This window comes from Canis lupus, chromosome 17 (genome assembly GCF_011100685.1).
Source record: "Canis lupus familiaris isolate Mischka breed German Shepherd chromosome 17, alternate assembly UU_Cfam_GSD_1.0, whole genome shotgun sequence".
Lineage (NCBI taxonomy): Eukaryota > Metazoa > Chordata > Mammalia > Carnivora > Canidae > Canis > Canis lupus.
In genome coordinates, this window is record NC_049238.1 from 63,625,654 (window position 1) to 63,650,265 (window position 24,612).

Consider the following 24,612-nt stretch of genomic DNA (forward strand, 5'->3'; position numbering starts at 1 on the left):
TGACACATAATACAAATATATTTTATTTGAAATAAACAAAAAAGCTTACACAGCTCAACAGGTCACTTGGAAACAAACTTGCTTGACTGTATTACTGAGCAAAAACAAAGCTGAAGCACAAACACCCTTCTTTTTTGACATTTATTTGGAGATAGGTAGGAAGACACTACTTGGTTTTTTAAAAACTGACCTTCCCTTAAGGCCTGGTCATAGAAGTGTAAACAATGTAAATGAATCCACCATTACCAGTTGTCATATCATATCTATGTCACCTGTGTATTCTGAGATCACACATTTACCTGCCAATACACCTGGGAAGGGTTGCTATATCACAGTTACATTTGAGCTCTTGGCAGGCAGGACTGAGGAGTAATTTGGAACAAGTTTTACATCCTATTTAGAACGAATCACTAGTATTCCCTTAAATAACAGGTTACAATAGAAAGATACTGCCTGGAACATATCCTTTTCACTTTGGTTCATTTTTAGTTTTTTTGTTTGTGATTTACATAGTTGTTTGACTCATCTGCTTATAGTATAATCCTGCCACAAAGTATTAAAGCACAAGATACCTAGTATTCCTTCAACATCTGCATTTTTTAAGTTTTATACTCTACTACACCCCTAGTAGGTCAGCAGTTTTTGAATAATACAAAATAATAATAAACAGGTAAAACTCTTCTAAAAATGCAGATGTCTCTAACTATAATGATATTAGATGGGAAGGAGACAATGAGGGAAGAGAAAAAAGCAAACATGTTCATGTGCAGGGAATGTGGTTCAAGTCTTTGGATTTAAAAACAACTTCCCCAGAGAAGTTGGCTATAATGGAATTTCCAGAAAACTTCCTTTGCCCTCACAAAAGGACCTGAAAAGCCCAATCTAAACTTTCAAAACTACAATTATGAGATGTTATAAATGATGATCAAAGCAGTCAGAGGGAGAAGGATGAGTGTGTCTTCCATTCAGCTAGTTTGCAGCATAGCCTCTTTAGCTGTTGTTGGTGGATCAGTAAAAACCGCTGAAGTACCAGAAGTGTTTTGAAGGATAGCGGTAGAAAAGTACTGAGCATATTACCTGTCTATATCAGTAACAGGGCTTCATGGCTAGGAAAATTTTCTAAACAGTAAAATGACTCCAGGATAGGTCTGTCTGCCTGTCTCTCTCTCCATCATTAAATGTGGCAGAATTAAAAAAAGAAAAAATTTACAAGTAGATAGAGTGAAAACAAAAAATTACAAGGCAGAGAACACAAAAGAATCAAGACAATGCTATCGGTTCAACAGTATTCCATGAGGCTAGAAAACCTGTTAACTCTGAAAGCCCTAGCAAAATATCACTCTTGTTTATAAATCACTTATTTATCATATGACCGCATGTTGAATTCTTTCTTTCCATGTACTGAAGAATCCTACATTCAGCTTTTAAGCATTCTGCATTTCTTTGCCAATCTTGTAGCTGAGTATCTTGTTCCAGTCGATTTTGGTGCGGGTAACTGGAAGCTGCCGGCGCAAGGCCTTGAATGTGGTGTCTGACATGGTTTGATAGTTCTCACTAATTGCTGTCTGCAACAGATAATTGAAGATAAGTTGCTTGAACAGAAAAGGATGGTTGTGATTAGGAAAGTAACTCTGTAGTCAAAGGACATGCCTGAGTCTTGTAAAGATAGACAGGATGTACTATTCCTAGTAAGCTCCTCTCCCATTTCTGAAGTGAGTTAAGAAGCCCACTTACAGTATTTCTAAAACTAGATCTATAATCCCTTCCAATGTTGAAACTTTGTAAGCATAATGCCAAATTGCAAGGTCTATAGTCTCCACACTTACTAACACTGAGTAACACGTATATTTATGTTAAAAGGACAAAGAGAAGTCTAACGAAATGTGTTAACAGCAAAATAAGGTACTAAAGATCTAGAAAAATTAGTTCCAGATCTTACCTGATACTCATTTTCTGCATGCTCTATGATTTTAATAAATTCCTTGGCAGTCTGGACTTCATTCTAATGGAGGAAGGGGGGAAATAGGAATTTTTTAAAAAGGATAAGGAGTGAATAAAAAGATACTGAAAAGACCATCTTAAAGAAATCTGAATATTTGTATAACAATTTATAGTTGTCAAGTGCTCCCTTGCATGTTATCTTTTTTGATTCTTAGAAAAACTCTGTGAAGTAGACCTGTTATTAGCATCACCTCCACTTTGAAGATAAGAAAACAGAATCCTTGTGACTAGACCAAAATTATACAGCTCTTGAAAGATAAAGATGGGGTCTGAATCCCAGTCTTTGCCAGGAGACCCCATGTTCTTTCCATCTACCATGGTATGCCCAAAAAGACATCATCACAATATCTTGAAATGTATATGCCTTGAAAATATCTCTGCTTTCAGATGATATAAACAATGCCCTCACCGCTATTAGCCATATATGTTAAACTTATATACTCTTCTATTTGCTACTTATGTTAAGCCAACCATCACATTTTGCTTTATGTGACTCAGGTACAATATTAACTGAACATATCCTTTTCACTTTGGTTTATTTGGTTTCATTCTCTCTCTTCCTTTCATCATTAAAGTAGAACACAATTAAAGGTAAAAGGTAAGATTTTCTACCTAAAGCAGCAGTCCCCATATTCTTTCAAATAGTCAAACCCATCTTTTGTTTTTACAACAACACTAAGACAAGTCATTTGCTTTTCCACTCTCCTTCTCAAGTGTGCATAATGCAGGTCTCAGAAGCTACATGTGCGATGGCTTCATCACTCTGACAGCTAATGGAATGTGTGGGCACATATGAGAATCCAGTGGTCTTTTATTTAGTCAGACACTATACAATTTGTAAAAATGTCAACCACTGCCATTCTTTGCATAATTTTTTTTTGGTTTGGAAAATATGGTTGTTGTTCATGAAAATGTTATTTAGGTTAAAAAGTAATGGGTTTGTTATTGTATTTTTAAATTAATAAATACATTTAACATTTCTCAGTTTTAACGCCTAATAAGGTAAATATTGTAGATATACATAAACAAAAGCTATCTGGTTATTTTGTTTTTCTTAATTATCTTTTATTTTATTTTTTAAAGATTTATTTTAGAGAGAAAAAGAGCATGTTCCTGGTTGGCAGTAGGGTGGGGGTGGGGCACAGAGTGCAGAGCTCAACGTGGGGCTTGATCTCACAACCCTGAGATCACGACCTGAGCCTAAATCAAGAGTTGGATGCTTAACTAACTGAGCCATCCAGGTGTCCTTTTTTTTTTTTTTTTTAAGATTTTCTTTCCCAAAATATAAACTCTGCAACCAACATGGGGCTTGAACTCATGACCCTGAGATCAAGAGTCACATGCTCTACCAACTGAGACAGCCAAGCACCCCAAACAATACCTATTTGAAGGTGCTCAATAACTTCTACAATATAAAGAAGTACTGCGAATGTAAAAAAAAAAAAAAAATTAGGCACAATACTTTTAAATTGGATATTCCTAAAAATGTTCAGTTTCTTTAGTGAAACGAATGCAGCTCTACAGGATTTGTTGGAAAACTCCTTCTTTCTGGTATTTACTGATTGAAGATTTTGCTGTCCTTGAGCAAATCCACAATTGAGAAAGAGAGAAAGAAGTTTGGATTCTCTAAAGCTATTATCACTATTTGTCAATATATCATGCTATGTTACTTTATGTTATATATATACACATATATATGTATTTTAAAAGATTGTATTTTTTTATTTGACACAGAGAAAGAGACAGAGAAAGCACAAGCAGGGGGAGGGGCAGAGGGAGTGGGAGAAACGGGCTCCCCACTGAGCAGGGAGTCCAATGCAGGACTCAATCCCAGGCTCCTGGGATCATGACCTGAGCTGAAGGCAGATGCTTAACTGACTGAGCCACCCAGGTGCCCCACATTATGTTATATTACATAATTATTTATTATATTTAGTCAAACACCATGAACTAATTATAGCCAGTTGATTGCATACTTTTATCAACTGCCAAAATCAAAGCACTGAAAACAAACTGAATTTCTAGAGACAGAATCAATACTCAGGATCAAAATCAAATTTTTCAAAGAAAAACAAGGCACAAATGAGATATTAAATATTCCACACTCACCGAAACAGTTACTGAGTCCTGTACATCTTTATGACTAACCAACTGAACATTGCCATCTTCATAATAGTGAACCTGTGTGAGACAGTGGTTGAGCAAGTTTATGTGTAGCTCATAAGGAAACCCATTGCTAAGGTACAAATCCATGCCTTAAGTCATCCTCAATCTTTACTAACTCTGAACAAAATATTAATATGAACAATTGTAACTTAAAATGGTGGTTAAGTTCACAGAACACTTTAAATTTTAAGAATTCTCGCTTTTCTTAGCAGGGGAAACCGATTAATAAGTTAGTTCAACAAAGTATTTATTATTTGCTCCAGGCATTGTGCTAGGTATTATGAATACAAAGACCTTAAATAAGATTCCACTCTTAATAGTATTAAAATAATTACCATAAAATCTAAACATTAGTTTTTCTCTGTGAAAACCTAGGGATTTTAATTGATCCTAATCCCTTACCCATCTCTCCATATATACAATCATCAATATTGGTAAGTAGATCTGACCAAGGGCAGGAAAAACTTAACTGAGGGTTAAAGACAAATTGAAAAAACAAATATGCCACTGGCAAATTAAACTACAAAAAAGCACAAGTTCTGAGGATGTATGATAAAATGGGGTGCTACAATTATGAGACCAATTAGCAAGAAGGAGTCATACACAAGAGACAGACTAATCAATGACATATCAGGAAGTTTTGGCAACTTACAAGACAGGTTCAGTCAAAAAAAAAAAAAGATAGGTTCAGTCACTTTAACATGGCTACAAACTGGTTATACAAAATAGGATGAGAGTACTCTTTTGTTAAGTTCATTTGAACAGGGTCTTGCAAATAGGAGTTACCACCTAAATGGACAAGTAGAGAAGAACATCTAGCAAGGGGATAAAAAAAGTACAAAAGAATGGTTTAGTTTAAAAGAGAGAAGAATAAAGAACTCACTGCGGAAAGGAGTGTGGAAGGGACTGTGGCAGGAGATAGTGCTATGATGCAAGCTAGATACAGTCTGTGAAAAGCAAACTGCTTTATGAACCATGTTAAGAATCCAGACTTTATCCTATCAAAGGTGATGGGGACTCAGGGAAAGGGAATGTTTTAGAAAGATTATACTTGTGTTAAGAAAATCAAGTGGAGGGAGCTGAAACTGGGGGCATAATGCTGGAATGGTAGTCTAGGTCCTGCCTGTTTCCTTCATCTAGACCAGGCTACCAGGAGATGGCTACACAAAAAGAATGTTTGTAGAGATAAAGCAGAAAAAAAGAAGAAAGGAACTATACACTATAGTAGTACTATAGCTATTATTTATTGAGTCCTTACTACATGTTAAACACTGTGCAAAACCATATAGTTATTACTTACCTCATTCGATCTTTACAAAAACTCTGAAACAGGGACCATTGTTATTCCTATTTCACAGATAAGAAAACTGAGGCTTGAGGCAGTTTAATATCTTATCCACATTCACATATCAAGTAGGAAGAAGAGCCAGAATATGAATTAGGTCAAATTCCAGAACTAAAACTATTTCCAACATGTATAATACCTCTCACTGTTAAGTTCTGTCAAGAAATTAGAAATTCCCTGATCCAGGTATAAGTAATGTGTCTCATTAGGGACCTAACTCTTGTAAGATATCATTAGAAGGGGATTAACACAGCCATGCCTTCATCTAAGCAGAAACCATGATCCTATTAGCAACAAAAGGACTTCCCTGAGCAATAGAAGCCACCACAGAGCCTTGTTTAAGGGGACAAAAATAGCTGGCTCTGTCCAGATGGGCAAGACAAACTAGACTTTCCATGCCCTCTCCAAATCCTTAAATTTCATCTTTTGGCTTTCTAAAGGAGTTTAAAGAGAAAAAGACAATTTAATAATACACTGGAAAAGCAGAGAGTGGATAAATGCCTGTAATACCAACATGTAAGAATTAGAACAGCAAAGATTTGGACAAAAAAGATTGGGCTAAGTAATGATGACATATAAAGGTTCAAATTCCAATAGACAAGTGAGACAGAAAAACTGAATGGACTCCATTCTAGAAAGGCTCTATTTCTCTGCTAAGTTCTCATACTTTGCATCTGAGTAAACCAAAGAAGCTATGTTCCCACTCCAAGGGAGACAAGAAGTTAATCATTTTCTAAGTTTCATCCTAGGCCCCCAAATACTTGATAACATCTAAGAAGAACCAGATCCCAAGCATGTTCCAGGACATTAACTTTGAACAAACCTTGGTTGACAATGGCAATAACATACCCTACCTTCGATGATTTATGGAATACACCCATTATTCATGTGGCACTCACCTTTGATTGGATCCTTCCCTGAATTCCTGAAGGAACATGTCCCTGGATCCCTTTCCAGGATAAATCTCTAACCCCAAGTGATAGGGAGACTCACTTTTCCTTTTTTGAGTCTCCCAGACACTCTATTATACTCTTCACTTATGCTATTCAATAAACTCTGCTCTCACTTCCTCTGGGCTTGAGTTTCATTTCTATCCTATGTGAAGTGAATGAAGCCAAGGACCCTCCTGGCTGGTCCTGTGGGGGCCCCTGCTGGGTCCTCAGATCTGGCCTGCCTATGTTACAAGGACAGGATGTTCAAACAGGTGGGTGACGCTCAAACACTAGTTTTGTTTGATCATTTTTAAACTAAGAAACTGAAAAGTCCAGAGGTCAAAAAGAATACTAGGAACAGGAGTAAGTTTGAATAGATGGGGATATTTTAAAAATGTAGCTCTGTCCAGAGAAGAAACAGGGAGTTATATGTTTGAGACAGGTATCTCAGAACCCATCTGAAAGAAGGACTTATGCAGGGCACATCATCTTCTTCTTTTTTAAGATTTCATTCATTCATTCATTTGAGAGAGTGAGTGTGTGCCAAAGAGAGACCCTAGGCAGTGGGGAGGGGAGGGAGAGAAGAGATAGACAGGAGAAGCAGGCTCCCTTGCTGAGCAGGGAGGGGAGCCGGACTTGTGGCTAGATCCCAGGACCCTGGGATTGTGACCTGAGCTGAAGGAAGACGCTTAACCATTGCGCCGAGGTGCCCCAGGGCATATCTTTTTTGTCTAAGAATAAAGACTCTGCAACTAGTTTGAACTTTTATCATGTTTCTTAAGAACTGTAACATGAATAGGAATACAGTATAAGGCCACTAAGTCTTGCTGCTTATAAACTAAATAGAAAATTCTAAAAATATCGATTTCATTATCTAATACACCAATGATAAATTAAGCTTAAACTCTCTTTTTAAATTTTTTATGAAGATTTTTTTTAAGTAAAAAAACACCTAGCATGGCGATTGAAACTTACAACCCTGAGATCAAGAGCCAGCCAGGCATCCCAAACTCTATTGTAGAACAAAACTTTCTTTTTTTGTGCAGTGGAGGGAACAAACCATTTTACTGAGGTGCTTATGGGAAGAATCAAAGGGCTGGGAGGACAATGACATCAGATATCCTCAATGAGATCCTTGGATAAGATCTCTCCAGCTTCAAAGTTGCCAAAAGCAAAGAAACCTTTCTAGGTCTCATCTGCTAATAAAAATTTCAACATGACTATCAACATAAATCCTCAGAAACTGTTGACTTCCCGGAACTACCCTTTTGCCTATAGAATAATCAAAGGGCTAAATATTTAATTGACTGTGCTAAGTAATTCTCACTCTGATTTTTAAGAGACATGTAAATGAAGCAAGACTTTCCCCAAGGTGTGATCAGCCAATCTGGTTAAAAGGTGTAAATGAGGTCTGGGTACTGTCCCTCGTTTTAAGTCTTATCAGAAATTATTACCCTTTATGATATGTATTCTTAATTTATAGGTTTGCATTAGCAAAGGTGAACCACAAGCAACTATTTCCTTCTAGAAGAAAAATAAAGTTACTTACACAAGTATGCAGTAAGCTGCCAGGTTAATGCTGATGTCATAGTTATGGGAGATCTAAAGATTAGGCTACTCATATATACAGTTAAACAGAAACAGAATAATATATGTTGTCTTAAGTTGGGCTACCCCAGAAGCAGACCCCAAGACAAAGATTTGAGAGGGAGTAGTTTATTTGGGAGGTAATCTCAGGAAGGACTAGTAAGGACTGAGGTGTACTGAGACACAGAAGGGAAGGAAGTGTTATAGATGAATTAATGAACGGGTTCTAACTGTGGGCCCTGGACTCTGGAAGACAAGTATAATATGCGTCAGAGTTGTCCCACCTGACTGGTGAGGAAGCTGGCATATTTATTTATCTACCGACTCTTGTATGGCACTATGGGCTGCTCCAGAGCTGTGAACTTAACATTTCTAGCTTGCCTCATGTTGTTGAACATGCTCCTGTGGCTAGGGAAAGTTACTTGTAACAGAAAGCTATCCTGAAAACAGTGGATACAGACGATATCTACTATATATGCTCTGATTAAATTATACCAGTGAAAAAGGAGGCTCTTCCTAATTGTTATAAAAGACAACACGATATAATAGTGGTACGATTAGGTACTGATTTTCTCAGTTATCAGTAACTTTTAATCCAACCTGAGAGTTAGTTGGGCTTAAGAATTAAATCAACCTCAATTTGAAAGTTAAATCTCTGCTAGGTTATCAGAAGACTTCAGTCCAGACAGGCATCGAATGAATTAACAAGCTCCTTATTCACTTGCTTATCTGCTCTGAAACCAGCATTAGAAATCTACTCTGCTTGGTTATTTATATTCTATACATGATGACACTTGGCAATTCTCTCTAGTTCCTCTGTGTTATTTGATTTTAAAAAATAAAATTATTACTTCTTTTCTTACTTCTTTTATTCTATAAAAGAATTTTATTACTATAAAAAGAGTCCCATTCATGTAGCTTTTTGCAGAGCTAAAAGTTTTATATATATGTCTATGTTCACACTTAACTGAGGTAATACACACCAGAGACCCTAAGTAAGTTACAGAAGCTGCTACTTAGTCACTTCTTAATTGTTTTCTTCTTTCCTAGAACTCCTGTTTTTTTAAATTATTACTACTATTATTTTTTTAAGTAGGCCTCATGCACAATGAGGAGCCCAATGTGGGGCTTGAACTTACCAACCCTGAGATCAAGACCTGAGTTGAGATCAAGAGTTGGATTCAAGTGAATGAACCACTCAGGTGCCCCTAAAACTGCTATCTGATAATTCCTGGAAAAATCTTGTTATTTTTGGAAGAGAAAAATAATAAGCAAGTAGTATACACCTCATGATTATTCTTTATCAATCCAGAATAGCTGTTTAACTACTTCCCCACAAAGGAGGCTGACTCCTATTTCTATATACTACCATCCAACTTACTTTGCATCTACATAATGCGCCTTACTTCTAATACCAGAACAAATACCAACTTCCATGTTAGCTTTCAAGATATGACATTTTAACATGGCCTATTAACATATGGGGTCTCACCTGAATCTTAAGTACTCCAACCACCTGGGCTGTAGGTGGTGTGATGGTGAACTTCCACTCTGATCTCCAACGACCATTCCTATTAAAACACACACAAGACTGCAGAGTTAGCAGTAAGTCCATGAAAGAGATGATTTGCCACTGAGGCAGAGAATTTGGGAAAGAGGAATAAAAAAGTCATTTCCAGTTTGACAAATCCAAAGCTCTGTCTACTCAACTATAAGTCTGTATCCAAGTACCTAAACATAAGCCTTTTCTAAGTTATACTGACTTTCATTTTTCAATCTTGGAATAGAAAACCATATCTATAGTGTTCGTGGAAGGCTCTTCCACACACAGATGGATGGGCTGCTAAGTTTTCCAATTAACTCAAGTATTAACCAAACCCAAGTAAAACTCAGATTTTCAACTCTGCATTTTATTAATCAATCACTTATTCTCAATCAAAATAAGAGCACTTTTTTAAAAGGACAGATTATAATGTCTTGGAATTGAAAGGAATCTAATTCACATCGAAATCCTTCGTTTTACAGATGGGGATCTGAAGTCTCTCAGTCAAATAACTTATTGCAAACTAGATTAAAAACCAAGTTTCAATTGCTGGTTTGGTTTCTTTCCAATATAAATTAGATACAAATAGAAAAGAACATCTACTTTCTTACCAGAAGTTTTTAGGCTGAAACTGGTGGCTTTCAATACATGCAATAATGGTCTGTTGCCCATCTATAGCTTTAGCATAAACCTATCATTAAAAAAAAAAAAAGTTAGATTCTGAAAACATATTTAATCTAAGTGACAAACACTGTACAAAAGTAGTATGCTAAATCCTTAGGAGAGACAAATAATCAGGCAGGATGAGATTACAACTCACAAGAATTCATGGGATGTGAACACAGAGTGGAACATGTTTAGTTCCACAAGAGACAGTGGTATAATGAATGCAGAAGGAAATACTACTCCTGATTTGGGGTACTAGGGAGGTGCCTGGTGGGTTGGGCCTTATAAGACAGGTAAGATACTCATAAGCAGAGACTGAGAAGAAAGATGAGTAAACTGTTCAAACAGGAAACTGAGGGCTTGTTCAGTAATATGGCAATTAGTTCTTTTAGGTTAGAGAGTGCATATGAGCTAGACTACTGGGTGATAATCTCAGATAATAGATTTAAGTCCTATAGTCATAGATGTAAGGTATTAAGTCTGGACATTATTCTATAGGCAATGGACAGCCACAAAAATAATATTACTAGAACTACTGTTTGGGAGAATAATTAATATTGGTATACAAGATAAAATGGAGGAACAGCTAAAGTTGGTTAGGAGGCCACAACATTAATCTAGGCAGTAAGTCAGGGTAGTTTCAGTGGGTAGCAGGATGCAGAAGCATAATCAAGTCTAGCCATATACTGCAAGTGAAGGGCAAAAAAGGGGAAAAAAGTCAAAATTACTTGCATGCTGAGATGACCAGAGAAAGATGGTAGTCTCATTTACAATTTGGGAAATTCAAATGGAGATGCCCAGGTAGTAGTTAGAAATCCCAACTGTTCCTTAATGTGGAAGAGGTGAACAGAAATGCAATACCAAGGAAAAGCAAAAAAATAAATAGTGCTTTATAGTCCACAAAATATCATGTTTACTTTCCCTATACTGAATAAACTATGAGTTTCTAAGAGAGTCACATATATAGAGCAATGGGGAATGCCTACATTTTCAAAGGTTGGGGACAAGAAAAGAAGTAGAGACAGACTTAGAATGAGTAGGGGTGATGACAGAGCAGTCTAAGCAAAAGAGAATTTCTGGAAGTAGCTTGTTGGTCTCAGTGTGAAATACCATACAGGAATCAACGACGAAGAAAAGGATACTGAGTCAGGAAATTCAGGAACTATTAGTAACCTCAGAGAGAAGTTTCTGTAAAGACTACAGCCAAAATTCACAGGGTTAAGAAGTAGATAGGTAATGAGGAAATGGCACCGGTAGGAGCAGAATGCTCCCAGGTGTGGTTATGTAGCAGAGAAACAGAGAAGGAGGAAAGAAGTGAAGAGGAAAGGAGCAGCAAGGGAGAAAGAGAAGTAACTTACAGAAATTATTATGATGAGGAAAAGTTTGTTCTCCTTAAGGACAGAAGAAATAAAAATATTTCTAGGGAAAGAGAAATGTATCAGATAAGATAATATAAAATCAAGAATAAGGATCCTTCTTCCTAAGATTCAAGTACGATGAAAGAGGGAAGATTCCTGAGTGTGGAAAGAGGAGAAAAAGATTTCACATCAGTCTTACTACAATGTGGGGGATCAGATAGATGCTTGATGACAACGGGAATAGTTTAGAACACGCTAAATAGAAAATACCATAGGAATACCATCAGAAATAGGAATACCATCAGAAATACTGAGATGAAATTAAGAATTACTAAGCAGGACAGCTTGGAGGATATAAAACACTTGGGTATAGTAAATACTGTTAGAACAATTCCACTGGCTTTCTGTAGCTCATCTGTTAGCTAAGACAAGTGAGAAAAGGTGAGAAAAGGACATGGTAGGATTACTTGGTATAGAAGTTCTCCAAAACAAGAATGCGTAGTACCAAATTTTAAATAGGTAAGAAATGTTAAGTGGAAAGTAGATTTAGGAATGCAAAGTCAATTTCTTTTTTTTTTTTTTTTAATATATTTTTATTTATTTATTCACGAGAGACAGAGAGAGAGAGAGAGAGAGGCAGAGACACAGGCAGAGGGAGAAGCAGGCTCCATGCACCGGGAAGCCCGACGTGGGATTCGATCCCGGGTCTCCAGGATCGCGCCCTGGGCCAAAGGCAGGCGCCAAACCGCTGCGCCACCCAGGGATCCCGCAAAGTCAATTTCTAAAAGAGTATGAGTCACGTCTTCCTTTGCAATACTGGTTGCAAAACGGAACTGTACTTATCCACCAATAATGGGTTTTCTCCATTATTTAAAAAGCATATGTAATAGTAACAATATCCAACATTTAGGCAGATCTTTCTTTGTGCCAGGCATTTTCTAAGCATTTTATATGCATTATTAGCTCATTCAATCCTTACAACAATCCTATGAGGTAAAAACTATTATTTCCATTTTATAGGTGAAAAGGCACAGAGATGTTAACTAATTTGCCCAAGGTCACATAGCTAATTAAGTGGCAAGACTAGGATTTAAACTAGTTAATATGGCTTTAAAGTAGGGTCTCTTAATAGATATTCTATTATTGCCATTTAACTCATCATCACTTATTGAAAATATTCTAATAAACATTTATCTTAATCATATCAACAATTTTATGAAGGAAAAATCATGATAGTCAAATTATCATTTTTTTAAACATCAAGTAGTGTAAAAAAAAAAAAAAAAGTCAAATTACCTGATTAAAAAAAATTCCAAATAGTTTGGACTCCCCAATGAAAGCATCTAAACTATGTAAGAAGTAGCTTTCTATAAAAATGCCTATACCAAAAAGTCATAAATGTGGCAAAAGCTGTCTTGACAATCTTAATTTACCTTTTCTCCATGTCTAAAGATATTTAAAAACTTGTTTTAATGGGTATAAGGCAATTTCTGATTAGTAAATAAGACAAGAGTGAAATAGAATACAATGAAATTTAAAATTTTTATGCACTGGGATTTTTAAAAAGAATTTTCCATATAAAACTCTTCATTTATAGAAACCCTTTAAAAATTACTTAGGGAATAAAATACAGAGGAGACTCTAAAAAGAAAGAAGTGATGTTTGGCTCGCCAAAGCCCCCAAATGATAAGGTAAATTTAAGAAATAAAACATTCTTTAATAATGAAGCAGGCAGATACTTAACAGTACAGAAGCCGTTGGAATAATGATCTTTCACATAGGCCCTTAAAGCATTGTCACAGGATTCTCTCCAAGACTTCAGACCTCCATCTACGTCCTCTGGCTGGGGGTCACTTGCTTCTTTCCGTAAATGGTCAAACTTAAAGGAAATTTTGTTTCTTGGATCTAAAAATCTGCTATTACCCAGGTCACCGTGTTCTGTAATTAAGACCTTCCAAAGAATAATTACAAATATGAGTAACTCTAAAAAGATGGCTCTTGTCAAATTTTACAAAAGAAAAATTCTGAACAAGACAGTTAACTTTCATTTACTCAGGTTTCTCTTCCATACTGATTTTTCAATCAAGTCACATTTCTTTTAAATTTCATTTTTTAAGTCAACTCTAACCCCAACGTGGGGCATGAACTCATGACCCTAAGATCAAAAGTAGCATGCTCTATTGACTGAGACAGCCAGGTGCACCTCAAGTCACATTTTTATTCTTTTTCTCTTTTTTATGATTTATTTATTTATTTATTTGAGACACAGAGTGAGAGAGAGGGAGAAAGAAACTCAAGCAGACTCCACACAGAGCCTGGCTTGGGGCTCAATCTCACAACCCTGAGAGATCTTGACCTAAACTGAAACCAAGAGTTGGACACTCAATTGCACCACTCAGGTGCTCCTCGTATTTTTATTCATTTAAAACATAAAAAAGATTTTATTTATTTGAGAGAGAGTGAAAGAGAGAGAGAGAGAGAGAAAGAGTGGTGGAGATGGGCAGAGGGACAGGGAGACGCAGACTCCCTGCTGAACTCACTCCAGTGTGGGGCTCTCCAACCCAGGGCACTGAGATCATGACCTGAGCCAAAGGCATATACAATTAACCAAATGAGCCACCCAGGTGTCCCTTTACATTTTTATTGCCTCTCCTTCTGCCAATGTCTGTGCCTCTCTGTGTCTCTCATGAATAAATAAAATCTTTAAAAATAAATAAATAAATAAGACTTAATATATCTAGAAGAACTTTCCCAGTGAGTACTTGGAAAGGTATTTTGTTTTTGTTACAGTTGTATATTACTCCACTGTATGGATATACAAAAATTTATTCAACAAGTCCTCTATTAACAGACAGTTTGGTTGCTGCCAATCTCTTGCTGTTATGAACAATACTGCAACAAATATCCTTGTATGTTCATTATGTAGAAATTATGTACGTGTGCCAAGTTCCATGTGAGATAAATTCTCTGACAATTGGGTTAAAGGGAAAATGTATTCATAATATTGACTGAGATTGTCAAACTTTCCAAATCACAGGGTGTTGTACCAAGTAACAAGCACATCATCAGCATAAATTTTAACTGGCATTTCTTTTCATCTTATAAAAAGAGTCATTTTCTTTTTTTTTTTTTTTTAGAAATTTTATTTATTATTTGAGAGCGAGCATATGAGCACATACAAGCGGGGGAACAGCAGGCAGAGGGAGAGGGAGAAGCAAATTCCTGGTTGAGCAGAGAGCCCGATGTGGGGCTCGATCCCAGGACCCGTGATCATGACCTGAGCTGAAGGCAGATGCTTAACAGACTGGGCCATTCAGACACCCCCAAAAGTCATTTTTTGTATTTCTCCTTCTGTGAACAGTCTGTTTGTATGTATCTTTTGTCCACTTTTCTACTGGTTCTTTAGTCTTCTTCTAGTTGAACTTTTTATTAAGTAGGCAGATAAAACTTTGCATGTGTTGAGTTTCACATATTTTTTCCCTAATTTCCCATTTATCTTTTGACACATTTACCATTTTTAAAAACTATTATTATTATTTAAATATTTTATTTATTTATTCATGAGACACACAGAGCAAGAGGCAGAAACACAGGCAGAGGAAGAAGGAAGCTCCTCACAGGGAGCCTGATGTGGGATTTGATCCCCAAAGCAGGAATCATGCCCTAAACCGAAGGCAAATGCTCAACTGCTGAGCTACCCAGGTGTCCCTAATACATTTACCATTTTTAATAATTACATATAATTTTACAAAATTTACATATTATAATATAGTTAATCATTTCTGAATCAAAGGAGGTTTAAAGCTACTTACAGTTTCTGATAGAAAGCCACTATAAATTCAACCATAAATAAGTCTTCTGGTTAAAAAAAATTCTTTGGAAAGAATTCCTAGTTTTGACATTACTGTTCTTATCACCATACTAAAGTTTAAAAAACTTGTTTATAATGACAGTAGGAACAATGAATATAACTATTTCCTTACTCTTACCCTCATTAAGCTTTCTCATCACAATTCTGCAACTTTCATAACTAAAAGGTAAATATGTTCACATTAAAATTTTAATCTGTACTTCCTTAATTACTCCTTCTTGGTGATCTAACACTTTTCGAAATTTGTATTTCCCACTTGAGTGCAAGTGGTTCATGTCTGTTGCTTGTTTATTCACTGAACTCTTGGCATCGTCCTTAAGTATTTGAATAACCTCTTAATCTATTATGCTTGAGGAACATAATTTATTCCTTTTGAAATCTTACTTTTAAACCTTTTTGTTATGCAAAGGTCACTTTCTTTCATAAACTTTTATTTTTAAAGTTTCTTATTTATTTCTCTAAACCCAACGTGGGGCTCAAACTCACAACCCTGAGATCAAGAGCTGCATGCTCCAACTGAGCCAAGTCAGGCACCTGCCTCCTTTTATAAACTTTTCATCATTACTTATGATTCTCTTTCCATTTCCTATTAAATTTTACTTTTTTAAAATTTAACTTTTAAATTCCACCTGGTTAATCTAAGTGTACAGTTGGCACTGGAAATCAAAGTTACATTAATCACATAAATTTTATCTATTCTTTTCTTTTCCTTTCTTTTTATGATATGTAGGGCTTGCTTTCTGATCAATGCCTTGTGTCTTCCTTCATTTGCTGTTGTTTTTAAAGATTTTATTTATTTATTAATGAGAGACAGACAGAGACAGAGACAGGCAGAGGGAGAAGCAGGCTCCGTGCAGGGAGCCCGACATGGGACTCGATCCCAGGTCTCCAGGGTCACACCCTGGGCTGAAGGTGGCGCTAAACCTCTGAGCCACTTGGGCCGCCCTCATTTGTCATTCTTGATCAGAATAATCCTGCATGGTCTATTTTTCATAGGAATTGTATGAAATCTATTTGAAAAACAGTTTCCACATCATTTATATTTCTTATTCAGATAAGCTTTCCATATTATTTATATTTCTTACTCAGAAACATTGCATTTGGGGCACCGGGGTGGCTCAACTGGTTAAGCTCAGGTCATGATCTCAGAGTCTGGGATTGAGCCCTGCATCAGGCTCCCTGTTCAGCAAGGAATCTGCTTCTCTCTCTTTTGCCCCCTCGCCACCCCCCGCCCCCCACTGGTGCTCTCTCACTCTCAAATAAATGAAATCTTAAAGTGAGATTGGGTAAAATTAACAAGGCAGGAAACAACAAATGTTGGAGAGGATGTGGAGAAAGGGGGAACCCTCTTGCACTGTTGGTGGGAATGTGAACTGGTCGGCCACTCTGGAAAACTGTATGGAGGTTCCTCAAGAGTTAAAAATAGATCTGCCCTAAGACCCAGCAATTCCACTGCTGAGGATTTACCCCAAAGATACAGATGCAATGAAACGCCGGGACACCTGCACCCTGATGTTTCCAGCAGCAATGTCCACAATAGCCAAACTGTGGAAGGAGCCTCGGTGTCCATCGAAAGATGAATGGATAAAGAAGATGTGGTCTATGTATACAATGGAATATTCCTCAGCCATTAGAAACGACAAATACCCACCATTTGCTTCAACGTGGATGGAACTGGAGGGTATTATGCTGAGTGAAATAAGTCAATCGGAGAAGGACAAACATTATACGGTCTCATTCATTTGGGGAATATAAAAAATAGGGAAAGGGAATAAAGGGGAAAGGAGAAAAAAATGAGTGGGAAATATCAGAAAGGGAGACAGAACATGAGAGACTCCTAACTCCGGGAAACGAACAAGGGGTGGTGGACGGGGAGGTGGGCGGGGGAGTGGGGGTGGCTGGGTGACAGGCACTGAGGGGGGCATTTGATGGGATGAGCACTGGGTGTTATTCTATATGTTGGCAAATTGAACACCAATAAAAAATAAATTAAAAAAATAAATTAAAAAAAATCTTAAAAAAAAGAAACACACCATTTAAATCTATTTAATTTTCCATTTATTTTCTTGATTAAAGTGTGTGAACTATATCGCAGACTTTTGCTAGTCTCCAATCCAATATCCATTCTCTCCTTTCCCTTACTAACAGAACCACAAATGTTTTCTGTTTAAAAACATGTGTACAACTAAAAAAAAATGACACTTTCTAGCTAAGAATGACAAAGTGATATGAGTTTTGGCAATAACTTTATCAGTGGAAGTTGCTTCTGGAAAGGCCAATAGCAAGTTCTATTTTTGATCCTAGAACATAGATTCTTCTTCATTTGCAACTTCTTTCTTTGTTCCTGGAACATGGATTCAGTGCTCTGAAACATGGCAGCTCTCTTAAAGAGCATGATAATGAAAACCACACCTAAGGAAGCAACAAGGGTCTCTGGTGACATCATGGAGCTAACATAACAGTTCTAATATTAATCTCTGGATTTCTTACATGACAAAATCTCTACTTAACTAACCTACTGTAGTTGACTTGGCATCTACTTTGTCTTTTTTGTTTATTTTTTTCCTTTGTGGGTGTGTATGTTTTATGGCTCCTACTTTATTTTTTTTTTAAGATTTTATCTTTAAGTAATCTCTATAAACCAATATGGTGCTCAAACTTATAACCCCGAGATCAAGAGTTGCATGCTCTACTCCCTGAGCCACCCAGGCACCCCTATGGCATCTATTTTAATAATTCATATATCTTTCCTTGTTTTAGTGTCCACGTAATGGCTTTTTGTTGTTGTTATGGCTAAGAAGGGAATCTTTTTTTTTTTTTTTTAAAGATTTTATTTATTCATGAAAGACACAGAGAAAGAGAAAGAGAGAGAGGCAGAGACACAGGCAGAGGGAGAAGCAGACTCCGTGCAGGGAGCCTGACGCGGGACTCGATCCCGGGTCTCCAGGATCACACCCTGAGCTGAAGGCGGTGCTAAACCTCTGAGCCACCCAGGCTGCCCAGGAATCTCCTTTTGACTATATTTTTAAGCTAGCTACTGATGGATGGTATATGGGAATGTTCTTATGTATCTGGATACGGATCTTATTATATAATTCCTATTATTAAGTTATACCATATCAACTGTAAGTAATATTTATAATTTCCTTCCAGTATTTATCTTTTATACTTGTAATTAATCTATTTTCATTAAGAAAATTAAGATAAGCAAAAATATAAACCAAAATAAGCAACAAGCAAAACAAATTCTAGTAATCCTGTAACTCTAACACATCGAGTTAAGATTTTGGTCTATATTTTCCCACATTTCCTTTTCTATGCACATCTATATGTTTTATAGCTTTGATTCTTAAGATGCATATGTTCTCCCATGACTTAACATTTTATAAAATGGGATGTATTTTAAACTTGAGGCATCTTAGGACTGTGTCATAGTTTAAATTGTCAGTGTTTTTTTTCTTACTCATACATAAAATAATGGTGTAATTTTCACAGAATTTAAGATGCACGGTTTCTAATACAGTTCATTTAAGTATCTATTTAAAAAAATAAACAAGCATAATTCTACATATCCTCCTTTATGTTTTAGTTTAATATATCACAAACATCTTCCCAGACTTGGGAGCACATTCCCAAATCAGTATTTATATCAGTTTTCAATGACTACATGGTATTTTGGTCTGCAGATAATTAATTTAATGTTGGGCATTTAGATTGTTCCCAATCTTTCACTATTATAAATGTTTCTAATATATTTATACACTTATTTTCCTAGGATAAATTCTGCAGATTTGTGGGTTCAAAGAAGATTCAGACTTTATTTTTAAAGATTTTATTTATTCATGAGAGACAGAGAGAGAGAAGAGAGAGAGAGAGAGAGAGGCAGAGACACAGGCAGAGGGAGAAGCAGGCTCCATGCAGGGAGCCCAATGTGGGACTCGATCCCGGGACCCCAGGATCACACCCTGGGCCAAAGGCAGGCGCCAAACCACTGAGCCACCCAGGCGTTCCAAGATTCAGATTTTATTTTATTTTATTTTTTTAATTTTTATTTATTTATGATAGTCACAGAGAGAGAGAGAGAGAGAGAGGCAGAGACACAGGCAGAGGGAGAAGCAGGCTCCATGCACCGGGAGCCCGACATGGGATTCGATCCCGGTTCTCCAGGATCGCGCCCTGGGCCAAAGGCAGGCGCCAAACCGCTGTGCCACCCAGGGATCCCAAGATTCAGATTTTAAAAAGCATTTGGTATTTAGTGACATATTGCCTTTGAAATGTACATTTTAAATTTGCAAAGTCCTGTTATATAATGTTAATAACTATGATAATAATGGAATTCTTTCCTTTGTTCCTCTATTTGAATAAGGATGCCTGTTTTCCTATACAATGTCAAATTTGGTGTCTCCCATTATTCTTACCAAGGAGAATTACACACAGCTATAGAATCTGTGTAAAACTCAAGTCTTATTTTCACTATTCTTGTTAGGGGCAGCTCCCTTTTCCTATCAAAGAAACTCCTAGTATTATGAAAGCTACGAAAACTAAGATATGAATTTATTCAGGATCTGATCTTCAGACACATGCTTTGATTTATAAAATTTCTACTACCATCCAGGCACAGCCTACTAAAAGCACCATCATTACCTGATCTTCATATCCTTCTATCTTCACAGGCGTGAACTGATCCATGTTATACTGGGCAAATGCACTGTTTAAAAAAAAAAGGGGGGGGGGGTAGAATTATATATAAACACAAAGGCAATTCAAGTAATAGTGAAAGAGAATGTGAAAACACCCTCTGTGCTCTCTCCCTTTCTCTCTAGGAAACTGGTGTTTTCCAAATGCCTTCCAGCTTTCTGAAGGACCTCTTCTCCACAGAAATCTCAGACATGCCCTAAACTCTGAAATTACCCTTTCCCCTCCACTCCTAAGCTCCATCAGTACCCCCACTCCCCTGACTATTCCTAAATTTTAAGCAATTCAGTTTTTGTGAATTACCAACAGCTTTAATCATTTGGACAGAAGCTTTCAGTAAGTAAAAAAAAAAAAAAATCTTCAACTGATGCACTATTTTAGCAATGCTGTCTTTATTCTGGGCTTTCTGAGATAGGGCAGGTAGTACAGACCACAATTAAATGTACTGGAAGACATCAGACATGGGGAAGAGAATAAGGGCTAAGCGTGAGTCAAGTCTCAGCCGAGAGCTTAAGGCAGAAGAGATTATCTGAAAAGGGGGATATGAATAATTAAAGTGAATGCCTAATATTACTGTTTACTTGTCCAGTGCTACATTTATAGGACTACATTTACAGCCATTTTCAATGGCTCCCTGGTACATCTTACAAAGTAAGCAAAAAGGTAAAGTGAAAGAAAAATGGAAATATGCTGGAGTGTAAGAAAGCCTAATATACTTAAAAAGTATCAGTCTTCTCTCAGAATTCACTTGCCGAGGGAAGAATTAAACACCTCTACAGCCCAATTTTAACCTACTAAAACACCTATGAGACCACTGTTTTTAAGCAGACTATTAAACTCTCCCTAGACTTCAAGATAAACCAAAGAAACAGATATTTAAAGCTAATCTTCAGTCTTTTCATTTTTAGGTTATTGTTATTTTTTAAGTAATCATTTTCTCTTAACACCACATCCCCATTAGCAAAATGAGTCCTAAGCACAGTGGTTCTTCAGAAAAGAACATAAATTAAATGCTTGTGGAAAGTGGATTTTTTTTTTTTCTAGAAAAGCTTAAGGAATAGGGAGTAAATACATATTCTATTCTAAGATACATCCTAAGACTACAGATAACAAACACCAATACCAAACTTTATTAACATTTAATCCCATCTCAAGAAAATGGTATTTCCATTCTACCAGTTGTGTGGGCCAAAAACTTGAGATCGAGATCATCCTTGATTCTTCTTTCTCTCAAATTTCACATGCAATCCCATCAGTAAATGTTGTAAGTTCTACCTTGAATACATACTCAGAATATGATTTCTTCTCATCACCCATACTACTACCACTCTAGTCTAAACCACTGCCATTTATCTATGCACTACTACAATAAGTCTTCTTACTCATCTTACTTCAATCTTTGCCCCCCTGCATAGCAGCCAGTGATTTTTCTAAAATATAATCTAATCGAGTCATTCTCTGCTCAAAACACTGATAGTTTGCCCTCTCTTCCAGAATAAAATCCTCTCTTTAACATGGCTGACAACACCCTACTTAGTTTGGAAGGGCTGGGAATTACCAGCGAATGGTTCTAGAGATCAAAAGCATAGGTGAAAATCCAGGAAAGAGAGTAAATCCGAAGTCATTCAGGTTTCTTTCATTTTACATAAAAAGCAATAATGATGAGGATGATGATTATTGAAACATTTACTGAGTGCTTACTATGAGGACTATGGCCAAGGGACTGAAGCACCTCATTACAGAAAAAACAAAAACAAAAAACTAAAATTTTCATCCCTGTGGAAAATCACATATTTGGGCATAAGACAGCTCTCCTTTAGTAAGAGCGTTCTCTGAAAATCTAGAGTCTGTAAGAGCCAGAATATTTATAAAAACAAAGCTTTGTTATTGGGGCAAAATAAAGCATCTGAACTAAACACTAAATTCTACTATCATTCCTAATTGGAAATGGGACAGTAGGCTTAGGATGCAATCAGTCTTGGGTCTTGGCATTCTACTCCCCATCTCCTCTTTAGCACTAGTTTATCACATGAAATACAGAGATTTATTTTGGGTAGCTCTCAAGGATAAAACTAAGACAAATTAATGGCAGCAAGGAACTTGCCTTGTGAGATAGTGAATTCCTTATTATTAGAAGCATTTAGATTGGATAATCATCTGTTGACAAAATATAGATGAGGTTCTTTCAATGATAGGGCAGAGAATAGACAGGTTGAACTACCAAATCATGAATGCCTTTTTCTGTGGCATTCTGTGCATCTAAGAGAAACCAGCATTAGAATGTATCTTTGGTGTGTGTCTAAATCAATATAAAATGAGAATATCATTCATCACAATTATAGTGATGCTGTACAAATGTTAGGGTTTGTAGAATCTGGTCCCAGATGAGTTCCAAAAAAGCACCATAGACAGGGCAGAGGATGCTTGTTTTCCAGGCAGAAGCTCTTAGGATAAGTTTTCTATAGCTAAAATCTAAACCAGCTATTTATCATACCAAATGCTTTTATAATAATTATCTGTTGCTCTACATCAAAATCCTTGTCCCAACCTCTCTACCCACCCTTTTCCAGTCATCATCCTTTTCTGGTTTCCTCTTTACAAAGGAACTCCTGGGACAATTAGATAGATAGTCATTGAAATAGAATTTTATATGTAAAGGAGAGTAGTGATAAATCCAGATAACAAGGGGCCTTGAAAACTAGTATTTAGATTGGAAGAAAATAAAAACATAGATTACTATGTTTCTGAGGACAAAGATAAAATGAAAGTGCTATTTTAAAAAGATTAATTAGCCTGATAATGATAAGGAATCAATGACTGAGTTGAATAATCATGCTATTATTCTATGATTAATCTATTACAGCACTTTATGAATATCTACTATTTTGTGCCAATTTGAGAAACATTATTCCTCAATAGCAGCCTAATCTATCATTAGCAGTTTAAAACAAAATTCAACATGAAAAGGAGTACAGTGGATACCCTAACAGCACATATTAAACTCTGCTTTAACAGGGAAAATCTGGGCAAAAAGAAAAATAAGATCATATATATAATAAGCTTTAAGGATGAAAATAGCATGGGGGGGCATACTTTCTCAAGTTAAAACAACTAAAACTGCTAAAACCAACTGCTTTTATTAAAGTATTTCAAACTTAATTTTCAAGATGCAAATTTATTATCAACATAGTTTATACAAAATTAAAATAATATATAAGTGGATTTCGAAAGATACTTACTGTGCTGCCCCTTCCCTGAGGAGATTGTCATTATTAAGTAGTAGCCGGACATCTGAGAAGGAAAAAAATGTTAAAAGATGTTAAAATTAAAATGTTCAGTAGAGGACAAACTTCAGAAGTTTTTTAAAAATTAGGTTTTGCAAGTTAGTCTTCAGATATATATATACACACAGAAATCCTAAAAATGCAAATGAACAGATGCTAATAGATTTGCATGTAATTATTTGCGACACAATAACAATAGCTTCTCAAAGAATTTCATAGCAAATGAAAAACATGACTTAAAGTTATAGTTAGGACTCCTAATTTTGTATCTAAAGAAGCTTTTATTTTATTATTATTATTTTTTAAGATTTTATTTATTTATTCATGAGAGACCCAGAGAGAGAGAGAGGCAGAGACACAGGCAGAGGGAGAAGCAGGCTCCATGCAGGGAGCCTGACGTGGGACTCGATCCTGGGTCTCCAGGATCAGGCCCTGGGTGGAAGGCAGTGCTAAACCGCTGAGCCACCCGGGCTGGCCTAAAGAATCTTTTAAAATGAGATTAAGAATGGGAAGTTTCTGGGCAGCCCCGGTGGCGCAGAGGTTTAGCGCCGCCTGCAGCCTGGGGTATGATCCTGGAGATCCAGGATCAAGTCCCACATCGGGCTCCTTGCATGGAGCCTGCTTCTCCCTCTGCCTGTGTCTCTGTCTCTGTCTCTCTCTCTCTCTCTCTGTCTCTCATGAGCAAATAAATAAAATCTTAAAAAAAAAAAAAAAAAAAAGAATGGGAAGTTTTTTGTAACACCAGACCAAGAAAACTGTGAAAAATCAGTCAGTGGCAGTGAAATTACTGAATATATTTTTCTATGAAGAATCTAATATAAAAGTATATCCTTTTAAAAAGCTGTGTGTCAAGAGTCTAGTCACTCTTCTTTTGGAAGAGGAGGGTCCTTGTTATAAAAGAAACTACCAAGCACTAACTCCAATAGGGAAGACTAATTAAAAGCCAAAGGCCACGGACTCTTAGGGCTTCCAAAAAAGAGACCGACAGAGGCCAATGTGTAGCATGCCAATAAAAACCAACCCTCATGCCACAAGTAGCTTGCCAATTTTTTTTTCAGTAGCTTGCCAATTCTTAATCTAATGCTTTCATATCAATTATTCTCATGATATTCCTGCAAAGTACATCCAGTTGTCAGAAATAAAACAAGGGACTTCTAACTACAA

At 36.5% G+C, this 24,612-nt stretch overlaps 1 protein-coding gene across 1 annotated transcript in view; it reads right to left on the reverse strand.

Annotated features, from left to right (window-relative positions):
• Positions 1-24,612, reverse strand: part of CAPZA1 (capping actin protein of muscle Z-line subunit alpha 1) — a 48,785-nt gene continuing 24,173 nt past the window's right edge. The window contains exons 3-10 of the mRNA XM_038562363.1: positions 23,404-23,455; positions 20,114-20,177; positions 13,343-13,549; positions 10,186-10,265; positions 9,524-9,602; positions 4,111-4,182; positions 1,940-2,002; positions 1-1,565 (exon numbers count right to left, since the gene is read on the reverse strand). Coding sequence (XP_038418291.1) covers positions 1,425-1,565; positions 1,940-2,002; positions 4,111-4,182; positions 9,524-9,602; positions 10,186-10,265; positions 13,343-13,549; positions 20,114-20,177; positions 23,404-23,455 — 758 coding nt within the window. The 3' untranslated portion in view covers positions 1-1,424. The remainder of the gene's footprint in view (positions 1,566-1,939; positions 2,003-4,110; positions 4,183-9,523; positions 9,603-10,185; positions 10,266-13,342; positions 13,550-20,113; positions 20,178-23,403; positions 23,456-24,612) is intronic.